This window comes from Triticum aestivum, chromosome 1D (genome assembly GCF_018294505.1).
Source record: "Triticum aestivum cultivar Chinese Spring chromosome 1D, IWGSC CS RefSeq v2.1, whole genome shotgun sequence".
Classification (NCBI taxonomy): domain Eukaryota; kingdom Viridiplantae; phylum Streptophyta; class Magnoliopsida; order Poales; family Poaceae; genus Triticum; species Triticum aestivum.
This window is the reverse complement of record NC_057796.1, coordinates 239,419,921-239,434,234: the sequence shown is the minus strand read 5'-3', so window position 1 is coordinate 239,434,234 and position 14,314 is coordinate 239,419,921. Positions and strand designations below refer to the sequence as shown.

The following is a 14,314-nucleotide window of genomic DNA, read 5'->3' as shown; positions in this document are numbered from 1 at the left end:
AGATAAAGGGAAGACCTTCTTCTTGATAACATCCTCGGGCATACCTGCAAGCTTAAATAATCCACAAACTTCATCCAGATAGATTAAGTGTAAATCGGGATGCAATGTTCCATCTCCTACAAAAGTATTAGCTAGCAGTTTCTTTATCATACCCGAAGGAATTTCAAAGTAAACATTTTCAGTAGGTTCAGTAGGTTGAGGGGTAGCTAATTGTGGTTCCAGACGGGGTGAAGATACCCCGAACAAACCCCTCAAAGGATTCTTTTCCATAGTAACAGGTGACAGTAAATTTCGGCACACTATATAAACTTTTCCTTACCAAATTCCACCTACCAAAGGCGCTTCACTCCCCGGCAACGGCGCCAGAAAAGAGTCTTGATGACCCACAAGTGTAGGGGATATATCATAGCCTTTTCGATAAGTAAGAGTGTCGAACCCAACGAGGAGCAGAAGGAAATGATAAGCGGTTTTCAGCAAGGTATTCTCTGGAAGCACTGAAATTATCGGTAACAGATAGTTTTGTGATAAGATAATTTGTAACAGGTAACAAGTAATGAAAGTAAATAAGGTGCAGCAAGATGGCCCAATCCTTTTTGCAGCAAAGTACAAGCCTGGACAAACTCTTATATGAAGGAAAACGCTCCCGAGGACACATGGGAATTATCGTCAAGCTAGTTTTCATCACGCTCATATGATTCGCATTCGGTACTTTGATAGTTTGGTATGTGGGTGGACCGGTGCTTGGGTGCTGTCCTTACTTGGACAAGCATCCCACTTATGATTAACTCCTATTGCAAGCATCCACAACTACAAAAGAAGTATTAAGGTAAACCTAACCATAGCATGAAACATATGGATCCAAATCAGCCCCTTACGAAGCAACGCATAAACTAGGGTTTAAGCTTCTGTCACTCTAGCAACCCATCATCTACTTATTACTTCCCAATGCCTTCCTCTAGGCCCAAACAATGGTGAAGTGTCATGTAGTCGACGTTCACATAACACCACTAGAGGAGAGACAACATACATCTCATCAAAATATCGAACGAATACCAAATTCACATGACTACTTATAGCAAGACTTCTCCCATGTCCTCAGGAATAAACGTAACTACTCATAAATCATATTCATGTTCATAATCAGAGGGGTATTAATATGCATAATGGATCTGAACATATGATCTTCCACCAAATAAACCAACTAGCATCAACTACAAGGAGTAATCAACACTACTAGTAACCTACAGGTACCAATCTGAGGTTTGGATACAAAGATTGGATACAAGAGATGAACTAGGGTTTTAGAGGAGATGGTGCTGGTGAAGATGTTGATGAAGATTGACCCCCTCCCGATGAGAGGATCGTTGGTGATGACGATGGTGATGATTTCCCCCTCCCGGAGGAAAGTTTCCCCGGCAGAACAGCTCTGCCAGAGCCCTAGATTGGTTCCGCCTCGTGGCGCCGGAGTTTCTTCCCGAAAGCTTGCTTATTATTTTTTCTCGGACGAAAGACTTCATATAGCAGAAGATGGGCACCGGAGGCCTGCCAGGGGACCCACGAGGAAGGGGGGCACGCCCAGGGGGTAGGGCGCGCCCCCCACCCTCGTGGCCAGGGTCTGGGCCCCCTCTGGTATTTTCTTCACTCATTATTTTTTATAAATTCCAAAAATGACTTCTATGAAGTTTAAGGACTTTTGGAGTTGTGCAGAATAGGTCTCTAATATTTGCTCCTTTTCCAGCCCAGAATTCCAGCTGCCGGCATTCTTCCTCTTCATGTAAACCTTGCAAAATAAGAGAGAATAGGCATAAGTATTGTGACATAATGTGTAATAACAGCCCATAATGCAATAAATATCGACATAAAAGCATGATGCAAAATGGACGTATCAGTCAGCACCGAATTTATAAGGATTAACCGCCCCCATAAGACAAGAGCTTGCCCTTCGAGGAGCTCAACTTATTTTCAAATCGATCTTCAATACATATCCATTCTTTTTTGGTTAGTTTACGATGGTGGATTGGGATTCTCAAATATTTAAAAGGTAAAGATCCCTGCTCACATCCGAACAACTGTCTATAATTGTCCTGTTCTTCCTTAGCGTGTCCAAAGCAGAACAACTCACTTTTATTAAAATTAATCTTCAGCCCAGACAATTGTTCAATTGTTCGAAAAGGCATAAAACTAATTTTATGTTTCTTGCCTTAGCCAGATCATGTTCCATGAAAATAATGGTGGCATCCGCATATTGTAGTATGGACACCCCACCATCCACAAGATGCGGAAATAGACCACCTACCTGGCCGTCCTCCTTAGCTCTATTAATGAGAACAACCAACATGTCAGCGACAACGTTAAATCGGATAGGAGACCATCCGATCCCCTTGTCTCAATCCTTTTTGTGTCTAGAAAAATGACCTATGTCGTCATTTACCTTGATTCCAACCTTCCTGTACTAAGGATTCGACATGCTTCCTCCAGGCCGCATCAAAACCTTTCATACGCAAGGCTTGATGTAAAGATGGCCACTTGAATTTATCATATGCCTTTTTGAAATCCACCTTGAAAACCACTCCATCAAATCTCTTTGAATGGATTTCATGCAAGGTTTCATGTAGAACGACCACTCCCTCGAGTATGTGTCATCCAGGCATGAGAGCCGTTTGAGTCAGCTGAACCACAGAATGCGCAATCTGTGTAAAGTGGTCCGTTCCAACTTTTGTAAAAATCTTAAAGCTAACATTGAGCGGACATATCGGTCTGAACTGGTCAATGCCAACCGCCTCTTCCTTCTTTGGTAACAACGTGATTGTCCCAAAGTTCAGTTTAAAAAGTTGTAAATGGCCATTAAGCATATCGTGAAACATTGGCATCAAGTCTCCTTTAATAATATCCCAACACCTCTTACAAAATTCTACTGGGAAACCATCCAGACCAGGTGCTTTGTTATTCTTCATTTGTGAAATTGCCTCAAACACTTCCTTCCCTATAAAAGGGGCAGTGAGAAGCTCATTCTCATCATCTCCCAGCTGTGTTACGTCCTCAACCATATCCTCGTGTTGAGTGAGACATAGTTCTCTATCAGGGGCCCAAACAACTTTTTATAAAAGTTGGTAATATACAACTTAAGGTTCTCATGGCCAACAATTGTACCCTCATCCTGTTCAAGTTGTATGATCCTCTTTTTCCTGTGTTTCCTGTTGGCAATCATATGGAAAATTGTTTATTATTATCCCCTTGAACCACTTGCTGCACTTTAGATCTAAGGGCCCATTTGATCTCTTCTTCTCTAAAAAGCTTCGCCATACTGACCTTAGCCTCTCGTTTGGCCACCCTTTCATTTATGTCAAGCGAATTAGTCTCAGCTTTTAAATCAAGATCATTACTGATATTAAGCAGCCTCTCTTTCTAAAGGCTACCTAACACCTACCTGAAGCTAAGGTGCGGCTCGACGACCTTGGGGTGGTCGTTGGCGGTGTCATTGTCGCTGGGGGACCCGTCATGATCGTCCTCGTCCCGGGGCATCACCAGCAGGTTGCGGCGTGTACAGATCTGAAGATGGATTGGTGGCAGGTGGCTGCGGCGGCCTCATACCTGGCAGGCGTCCTGGTTGAGGAGCGCGCCGGACCGGTGGGTGCCCCATACCCGGCAGGCGTCCTGGATGGGACCTCAGGTCTTAGATGGTAGGTTTGGCTACGAGGTCTGTTTGGTATTAGGCCCAGACTATCAGCATCCCTTCATCAATTGGATAGGAGTAGCGATAGATGTTGACTAGACGGTGGCTTTAGTCTTACTGTTATGTTACTTTGTAAGGTCTTGTGTGAACAATTAATAAAATGGTTGCATGCATCGTCCAGATGCAGAGGCTGGGGGTCTTCCTCCTTTTCTAAAAAAAACAGGTTGCAGCATGATGCTCGCGCAGAAGGGTTTTGACCTTGGCAACGTACTCTTCGGCTTGACGGTGTGCATCGCGCTCAAAGGTCATGATGTGTTTCTCGATCGCGGCCTGGTTGAGAAGTCAGAGATGACGGGCGCCACTTTTCTTCACTTGCTGTGACCGAGGTGAGGGTCTATTGTAATGTGAGGTCCTTGTTCTGGAGGAATTCCAGCTGCAGCACTATTGGCTACAATAGCCTTTGTTGGGCTTCAAATTGTAGGAGTTTATAGTAAACATTAAGTCATTTGCCCAATGTGAAATCAAAGTATAATCTGTTGAAGTATCGATATCCTATAATAGTCGATTGTTTTGTGACACAAATAAAACTTCACTTGTGCCCCCAACAGTGCTAACAAAGGTGTCAACTGCTAGTTGCACAAGATGGTTAAAGGATAAAGTGGTAGATAATATTTTTGTATTTTCAGGATAAAACAAAACAGAAATAAATGAGCGTGTAAATGGTTGAAGGTGATTCTTATGCTAAAAACTGGACCGGGATGCATAGGTTCACCAAGTGTAATTCTCCAATACATAAAAGTGCGGTAAGTAACATAATCATGTGCAAAGTACATAATGAAATATTTTCTGCTCATTCCAAACATATGAATGTATTGATTCTACATAGGCAGTACGTTCGTGGTAATATTAGACCGAGATACCTTGTGCATCTTATAGCTAAATAGCCCGTATATAGATCGAGACTCTGCACCATCTAGACATTAAGTGTTTAGGGGTAATTTTTCAGAAACTATTGTTTATGTGGGTCAAAAACTCATCTATAATTAACCAATGGATTGATCCTCTTCACCTTTCTCCTTCGTTGACTGAAACATACCCGCAAAATCAGAACGTGAAGATATTCGGAGTGGAGAAGGAAAGAGGATCGTATAACTTGAACAGGATGAGGGTACAATCCTCCGAGCAGCTGAGGCCCAGCCCAGTTAACCAACTGATATTATGTTTAGAAATCAGCAATTTTGCTCTATAACACAATCCCTTCTCATGTTCTTGTTTGAGGTTGGCTTCGTCTCAAGATTCTATCAGCAGCATTATTTAAGGATGTGTGCTCCTAATCAGCGCTTCAGATTTACAGCACCTAACCTCCTTTCTAGCTGAATAATGGTCGCAAGGCAACAACTTTAGGTATGGTATGGTTACCAAATTAGAGCTTTTTTACTGTACCCTGGTACTCTTTTGATAGGGGTAGGAGTAGTTAAATCCAACCATTGGTTTTAAAGGGTAGTTCAGACCATTTTCTTTCCTAACATAAGGGTAATGTTTATATTATTTTCCGAGATCTAATTCCCTCCCGGTGTCTTCACAATCACTCGCTGCCCCCCTTGATAGAGTGACCATGCACGGCCATGGCTACATCATCGCCGCAGGCCCTTGCATGCATTTGTCGCCGGCTGCGCTTCACGGAAACTTAATTACAACCATGGTCGGCGGCGAGGCCTCTCGGATGTGCCCCTTATCTGAGTACTCGGCTAAACCGTCGGCAGTTGCATCTCCAGAGTTCTGATCTTGCGATTTTAATTATTAATTATTGTGCATCTGATCTCTGATTCTTAGTTCGAAGATGCTAACAAATCCTCCCGATGCATCAGCGCATCGTACGTGCAAATCCTGGCCAAGATATCCGGCTGGTTCGTTAATCACATCCCGTAATTAGTGGGGAATAATGACACCCTCACATAATACCAAATTAACAGCTGGTCTGGCTTACCAATTTACCCTTGCAATTAAGGTACTCCCGGACTATTGGTTCCGGTACTCCCAGGTATCTATATTGGAGTACCAAAAAATTCTACCGATCAGATTAGAGTAAATGGATGGCTCATATTTATTTGTGGGTATGTTTGTCCTTTGATGTTTACCTTTAGTTTTCGCAGTTCAATTTTCTTTACCAGCAGTCTACATGAAGGGGCTGAAAAATATGCTTGTGATCTCTCTGGTTGACTAGGAGGGGCTGAAAAAACTATCTTTGTTTTCGTTTAGTCTCTTTAATCCATCAGCTACCACCTAACTCAATAAACAATCATATGCATTTGGACGATGTATGAAGAACGGGATATTTAAACTGTTTGCTGTCATGTGGCCTTTGGGATCCACAATTTTGAAGTCCATCCATGTACCTGCTTGGATTGTACTGCCTAACTCATCGATCATCATTGCACTATTCTTATCATACACATCACGAGTCTGATCATATTCTACTCTGCAAATGGACAAGAGCCCACCTGTACACGCTGAAGACTTTGACTAGCACAGTGCATCACTCCAATAAACACATTTCAGTACATTTTTCACCATGGACACCCGGAGAGTCGGAGGCCCTATCCGTTCCCATTTTACTTGTTTAACTGCCAAATACTATTACATACAAGAGTACTTCTATACCCCTGAGTGTTCTATTTCACATCACTCAGATGAAGGTGACCGCGAGCAACCGAGCACAAACTGCGTCTCTAATTCTCCTCTTTGCAGGGTAGAAGAGAGTCTCAGCTGGGGCAGCTCAGGCTCAGTTGTGCAGTGGGTTCGGCCCCTGGGGCACCAACCTCTTGGACACCGTGTGCATGCGCCGATAAACACGAGCCGTATGCTGCCTTGCGGTCGACAAAGACGCCTGCTCGGAGGAGTAGGCCTTCGCCGGTGGTGGACCGCCGCCGACGAGGGCCATGGCATCCACGTCGGGTGTCCGTCGGCCATGGCTGACGCTTGCCATGTCCACTAGCAGAAGAAGGGCGACGAGGAGGAGCGTGAGCCTGAGCCTGGTGTCTCGTGATCTCGCCATGGCGCGTGCGCTTGAGGGAAAAGCTATAGCGTCGACCGTCGAGAGAAGGTGAGGCGGAGGGAGAAGGTGGGGAGGGGAGTTGAAAGGACTGGGACGACCTCAAGAGGTTTGAACACAGATGCGTTGCTTTGCTACTTTTTATAGTGGGGAGACACCGAGTGGCCAACTACCTTACTTACGGCCTAGGAACTCTTGAGACTCTGGCTGCGCACCGACTTGGACTCGCCATTAACAGCTAGTAGTAGCGTGACGGATTGACCTAATCTAGTAGGAGTAATTGTATATTCGAGCAGCCCAGCTGGTGTTTACACTGGGGCGTTGAGGTAGATGACACGCATGGCCCCTGTTTAGCATGTCATTCCGACTGATCGATCGTGTCAAAAGTATCACGTGGTTAGGCTTCAGAGCTTGACTCGCGGTGCGACGATGACGAGGACGGTGAAATTCCGTGGCACGAAACATGGTAGTACAAGCTTCAAAGAAGAAATCTCTAACTCGTACATGTACATTGCGATGTGAAGTAGTACAAACAACCTGCAAATTCTTCTGGAAATATACGTACTAGGATGTACACTACGGAGTCAAGAATTTGCATGGGTTGTTTGGGTATTGGTTCAGAGCTTCAGATCCACCTATTCCCCAGCCCCTACCCAACTCGGCAGCGGTATAAAGTCTGGCCGACTACCTGAACCCCGATTTTCCTCCCTGAATCCCTCGTGATGTGTGACAGTTTAAGAGTCTTCACACTTGAAGCCACACCACTGTGACCGGCAGCCTCGGCCGCCGCCCGGTTCCGTCTCCTGCGCCCTGGACAGGGAGAGGGAGACGGTGACGCAGGGACGAAAGGAGAGGGGTGCCCTCAGCAGATGAACTGGCCTCGCTGCACTCTTGATTCCGTCTCAGGCTCTCAATCAGCAGCATTAGTAAAGCTAGCACCAGGCAGCAGCAATCGTCCAAGGGAGGAGATGCACCTCGCTCATCAATCATCACAAGATACCAAGATGTCTTCGTTGCCGCACAGAGAACCAGGCCTAAGATGCAAATTCGCCACCATAAAACCTTGCCAAATTCCAAGAACGACCAAAATTGTTAGGCAGCAATGTATTGGTCCAACAGAAACATAATCGGCGAACTGATCATTGATGTGTCCAGCAACTTTGGCCTCATAGGGAGAGAACAGATGAACGCTCCAGGCAACACTGAAGAAAGGAGTCGACTGAACCCTATAAGCAGACCGAGCACCTTCAGAGTTCGGAAAATATTATTAATGCTCAGCATTACAATCTTACACAAGAATAAAACAAATACATCAATTAACACACTGATATATTCCTGTTTATTTCGTCCAATAGAGTATTATAGTACAGCTTGAAAAATTGGGCTCTAACCACAGCAGCCACGGTAAATAATGTACACAGGCAGTTTTGGAGCAAACATGCTTCGCTGCTCCTCTCTACAACACATTTGGGGGCTTCCATGGCTAATTCACGGCACAAGAAGAACTCGGCAGTAAGTGGAGGATCCAAAAGAAAAATATTGGGATTAGAATGTAGCGACATTCTGGGAGCAGTATAAGTAGATATACAGACGGGCAAGTGTCTCCTGGTCTCAGCTTTGGGTCTTCTCTACCTTGGCCTTGATCTTCTGCTCAAGGACCGCCTTCTCCGTGTCGAGGTTGAACATTCTGTTGAGGGCGTGCATGTTCTCAAGCGTTTCGTCCAGGGTGCGGCTGTCGCTGCCGTCGCATCTCAGGTGCTGCAGTGGGCCGTGAAGGAGCTTGTTCACTATGCCCGTGCTCAGCTCCTCGATGGACCTTCTCATCTTCTTGTTGAGATTGTCTTCCCCGATCTTCTGCAGACACTTCTCGAGCTCGGATGCCCTGATCCTGTCGGCGTACGACCTCAGCTTTTTGATGGTCGGAACCGTCTCCAGTGAGTCCCTCCATGCCTCGAACCGTTTCAGTTCTTGGGTAATGATTGTTTGGGCCTCCATTGCTTTCCTCACACGGTCTTCCTTATTGGCTTCCACCACCTCTTTCAAGTCGTCGACATTGTATACCCGTGCATGCTCCACCTCAGATACACAGGCACCGACATTCCTCGGGACAGATATGTCGACGAAAAGCCGAACACCACCCACAGCAAGAGAAATAGGAGGAAGCGCCTCTGCATGCTCCTTCGTGAATAATAAGGATTCAGATGCGGTGCTTGTGAACACGACATCAGCTTCAGCAGCGGCTTCATACATCTCTGTAAGAGGCCTGTACACAATCTCAATATCTTTCATCTCTTGGCGAATGGCATCCACCCTTTCCACAGAACGGTTCACCACAACAACCTTCTTGCATCCTTTGGCAATCAAATGTTTGACAACCAATTTTCCCATTTTGCCAGCACCAATCAAAAGCATCCTAGCTGACAAGCATTCAGACTTTGGAAGCTTCATCATGGCCAATTCAACTGCAGCTGAACTGACAGACACAGCACCAGCTGATATGTTGGTTTCACAGCGGACACGCTTTCCAGCTGTGATTGCATCCTTGAACATCCTATCAATGTTCTTTCCCAAGCCTCCACTGTTTTGCCCATTTCTGACAACTTGTTTAACTTGAGCAAGGATTTGTCCTTCTCCAAGAACCAAAGAGTCAAGCCCGGCGGATACCTCAAACAGATGGCGTGTGGCATCACTGTCACGCAACATAAAGAGATGCTCCCTCAGCTCGGAAGCAGGGATTCCACTTTTCTGCACACAAAAAACAGCATGGGCGTTAGAGCTTCGTTAATAATACCGCACACTTGAGCAACCAAAAAGGGATAAGCAGGATAAAAGAGTATGGACAGGGCAAACAAGCATTTGATCAAATAACTCTTACCTTTGACATCCAGTCTACTACTTCTCTAATACCACGGTTCCACGATAAAGCCACCACATATATTTCCATTCTGTTGCAGGTACTCAGAACAGCAGCCTCTTCGATATGATTCAGACTGGTGAGTTCTGAAATAGCACGGGGCCATAGTTCCTCTGCAACAGCAAGTTTTTCACGCATGTCCACTGGTGCTGTGTGTACACTGAGGCCTATTACAGCGATGCTACTCTTTTCCTTCATGTACCCTGATAGTGAAAATAAAAAACATTGTCAAATACTGCAAGTAGACATACTTTTTTTACATGAAAGAATGGAACTAAATTTGACTGCAAATCACCATAACGTCTTTTTTTAGCAAGGATGCCTTCATTAAAGGAGGGAAAGAAGTTTGTTACACAGCTTGCCACAACAAGCAAGCACAGAGAAGGAAAAGAGGAAAGAAGTTTGTTAAACGAGGAAAGGAAGTTCGTTAGCACAAATCGCCACAAAGAAGTTTGTGCCACAGCAAGCACAAAGAAGCAGAAAAATCAAATCATTCGAGTAGGAAAAACTACTGCTTAAACACCCTCCTAAGCCAAAAAAACAAGCAACTTTCTACAGGCGATCAGACTACTGTCAAGCAAAGCCAAGCTATACAGGGCAAAGTCCTCATGAGCGAGGGTCGCCATGTCGACTAGATGGAGCTGATCTTGATTAAAGATGCTCCGGTCCCACTCCTTCCACAGCTACTTTCACTACATAATGATTTCCTGATATGTTCTGAATTCTGATTATAAGGGGTATATTGCGTGCTTGCACTAGTGGAGTCACACACATATACATTCTGAGTCAAGTGATTGCATATTGCAAATCTTGATGATTTAGCAGCGGGAGTGTCAGGTTACAGAACAAAACAACAAAGAGAGCATGAACCCACTTTTCCTGTGATGGGTCAATATCTGATACCTAAAGCATGCAAGAACTACTGCCCTCTCTTACCTTCTTATCATGTGTGATCTTAGTATTTGGCTTTTTTTAGTCAGGTAGGCTCCTTTATTTGTGCTGTAACACTAATTAGCACATTTTGTTAAGCACCATGTCGAGCCCTGTTATTGAAATAAGAAATATAACTGCTTATTCATCACCAACGAACATACGTAGTGCTAATCTGCCAATCTGTGAAGCGCGTGTCTCCAAGACCAGTTACCACTACAGCTTGCGAATGTTTCGACCAGTGCAGAAAAAAAACTAATCAAGGTTTTCATCAAGATATCGTCCTCCAAGTACAAGGGATATAGAAGGAGATATCCCATGGGAGATATCCCATGGTGTATGCTCTTTGCAGATGATGTGGTGCTAGTTGACGATAGTCGGACGGAGGTAAATAGGAAGTTAGAGTTATGGAGACAAACCTTGGAATCGAAAGGGTTTAGGCTTAGTAGAACTAAAACCGAGTACATGATGTGCGGTTTCAGTGCTACGAGGTGTGAGGAGGAGGAGGTTAGCCTTGATGGGCAGGTGGTGCCTCAGAAGGACACCTTTCGATATTTGGGGTCAATGTTGCAGCAGGATGGGTATTGATGAAGATGTGAACCATCAAATCAAAGTCGTATGGATGAAGTGGCGCCAAGCTTCTGGCATTCTCTGTGACAAGAGAGTGCCACAAAAGCTAAAAGGTAAGTTCTACAAGACGGCGGTTCGACCCGCAATGTTCTATGGTGCTGAGTGTTGGCCGACTAAAAGGCGACATGTTCAACAGTTAGGTGTGGCGGAGATGCGTAAGTTGAGATGGATGTGTGGCCACATGAGGAAGGATCGAGTCCGGAATGACAATATACGAGATAAGAATTGGGGTAGCACCAATTTTGAGAGAATCTTGTCCAACATTGTCTGAGATGGTTTGGGCATATTCAGCGCAGGCCTCCAGAAGCTCCAGTGCATAGCAGACAGCTAAGGCGTGCGGAGAATGGCAAGAGAGGTTGGGGTAGATCGAATTTAACATGGGAGGAGTCCGTTAAGAGAGACCTGAAGGATTGGAGTATCACCAAAAAACTAGTTATGGACAGGGGTGCGTGGAAGCTTGCTATCCATGTGCCAGAGCAATGAGTTGGTCGCGAGATCTTATGGGTTTCGCCTCTAGCCTACCCCAACTTGTTTGGGACTAAAGGATTTGTTGTTGTTGTTGTATCGTCCTCCTAGTACAATTGTCTCTTATTCCGTAATGAGGTGTGAACACAACTAATTAGTAACGACAGATCAATAATCTGCAAAAATCCTACATGTGCGCACACCAATCAAAGCAAAACTGGGGGAGAACAATGCAGTTCTCTTTTCTAACTCTCCAAGGACTACCCACGAATTGGCACATACTGCACCAAAACTTGAGCCAGCTTCGGTTGCAAGCACACAGAGATCCCCTAATTCGCGCACCACCAAACCAAACCTGCACAACCTTTTACATCGCAGGGCTAGAGGAAGCGAACCAAGGGCGGCAAATTCGAGGAGGAGGAAGGGACTCACGGTCGGCGGAGATCTTGAACTGCTCGAGCGCGGTGATGCTGGCCAACTTGGACGCCGCCTGGGCATCCCCACCGGCGTCGCAGCGCACGACCCCGGACCGCCTCCGGCCGCCGGCGGCGACGACCCAGGGGCACGCGGCGGAGGACCCCCGGGCCTTGGCGCCGGCAGCGAATGCGCCCGCGGCGGCCGTGGCTGACGTCGCTCCCGCCATCATCGAGCAGACCCAACAACAACAAGAGCAGCAGCGGCCTTTCCCCCTCCTCAGCCCGGCCCACGAACCGTACGTAGGTAGATAGAAGATAGATACAAAACCGGAGAGAGACGAGAGAGCGCGGAGAGATCCTTATACGGCCGCTTCTCCCACCCTCCCCCTCTCTCCACCACCGGCCGGTGCGCGCCTTCTCCGAGGGAGGATGAGCCACCGCGTCTGCGAGGGAGAAGGAGAGGAGGGAGTCTGGCAGCTGCGCACCGGAGGTTAAGGGGGGAGGTGGCGTGCGGGGCCCGCGGGCAGTGGGAGCGGGCCGGGCGAGGCCTCGGGGTCGGGACGAATTTTCTAATGCGCGCGCGTGTTGGGTTCGGTGTGGGTGCGGGTTGGGTTGGGTTCGTAAGCCACATGCGTCGTGGAAGAGAATCCGGGAGGGGATGAGGGGCGTGTGCTGGCCTCCGCCTGCTGATTGGCTGCGGCACTATCCGCTCCCCTTATCGCTGCCGCATCCTTTGACGCCGCGGCGGATTGCTGGCGATGGAGATGGAGGGCTCCGCTCTCTCGTCAGTGGGGACACGGCGGATTCCTGGCGGGGTGGTGGTCGTGGTGGGCACACACACGGGTTCGCATGGCCGCCTCAAGCCCGCACCTGCGGGGTGATGGCCGAGCGTGTCGACGTGCTGGCCACACTCCAACCCCGGCGGTCACGATCCTGTGCGGCATATTCGGCGCCTCGCCTCGTCGGGTCCCCCGTATGGACCTGCATGCGGCTGTGTCGTCTACCCCTGCTCGTTTGTGGTGTGTGAATAGAGAGCTCCCGGTGACTGCAACTGACCATGCTTTTTTTTTTGAACATGCAAAGGCGCCTATGGCGCCAATTCATTAATTCATTCATACTGCAAACAGTTTACATTGAGAATTACAATTCCTTGTAATTGCATGTCTAAACACAATAATTTTAAAGGGCAACTGTCCTGAAGATGATCTGTATTATTACAAGAGAAATTAACTTGCTGATCTGTTATGTGGGTGAGTGCTATCTGAGCTAAATCATGTGCCTCTATGTTATTGAATCTTGAGATGTGAAAAACCTGAACTGAAGATGCATTTGTTGCTGCACAAAATTCTGCAAGTAATCCTCTAGCCTCCCAATGTCCTGGATCTGTTCTCGTCGATCTTGCAGCAGCTGCTTTCGCTAGCGATAAATTATCTGTGAGGAAGGTCGCATCTTTTATTTGCAACCTGACAAGTATGTTGGCTGCAAGTACTAAAGCTTGTGCTTCCGCTTGTATGGCTGATTCTGCATGATTGCCTGTAGCATATATTTGGACCTTCAGTTTTCTGCTTCCTTGATTTATGTGCATATAAACTCCCAGTCCAGTTCTTGTGTTGCTGGCATGTTGAACCTGATTCTTCCATTCCGCATCTGTGAAAATCCTATTTGTTGTTGTTATCTTTAATAAATCTACTGTTGTCCCTTGTGTATATGTACCTGTTATTTGCAATCCTTGATTCTCCTCCTTCTTATGTGATTGTTCCTGTATTTCCACTTCCTGTAACATGCAATTCGCTATGGCCTGAGCTGCATAAAAAATTTGTAGAAGAGAGCTTTCTTTTTTTTGAAACAATTTGTCGTTCCTTGATTTCCACATACACCACATGAAGGTAAATATGTTGCTCAAAGTGGCATGTGGATGATTTGAGTTAAGAATGTCTAAAATCATACTTGTCATGGAATTGCTATCCCGTAGGAAATCTTCTATTCTAATGTACCAGGGATGGACAAACCAGGCAGCCTTAGCAAAAGGGCAAAGAAAAAGAATGTGCTTTTCATCTTCTTCCGCTCCACACCTTGAACAAAATTTACTTATATGGGGTATGTATTTACCTGCTCTTATGCCTGTTGGAAGGGCTTTTCTGATAAGTCTCCATGCAAATGTTTGTATCCTTGGAGCTATATCTTTTGCTTTCCAAATTTGTGTCAATAGCAACCTTGAGTTGGCTGTAATGATT

At 46.2% G+C, this 14,314-nt stretch overlaps 1 protein-coding gene across 1 annotated transcript; it reads right to left on the bottom strand.

The window, feature by feature from the left end:
• Window positions 1–8,037: 8,037 nt before the first annotated feature.
• Window positions 8,038–12,642, bottom strand: LOC123181209 (glutamyl-tRNA reductase 1, chloroplastic). The gene is made up of 3 exons (XM_044593468.1): window positions 12,097–12,642; window positions 9,601–9,842; window positions 8,038–9,470 (listed from the first exon to the last, which is right to left on the bottom strand). The coding sequence occupies exons 1-3, from the start codon at window positions 12,308–12,310 to the stop codon at window positions 8,337–8,339; spliced, it is 1,590 nt and encodes a 529-aa protein (XP_044449403.1). The 5' UTR covers window positions 12,311–12,642; the 3' UTR covers window positions 8,038–8,336.
• Between the last annotated feature and the right edge of the window lie 1,672 nt (window positions 12,643–14,314).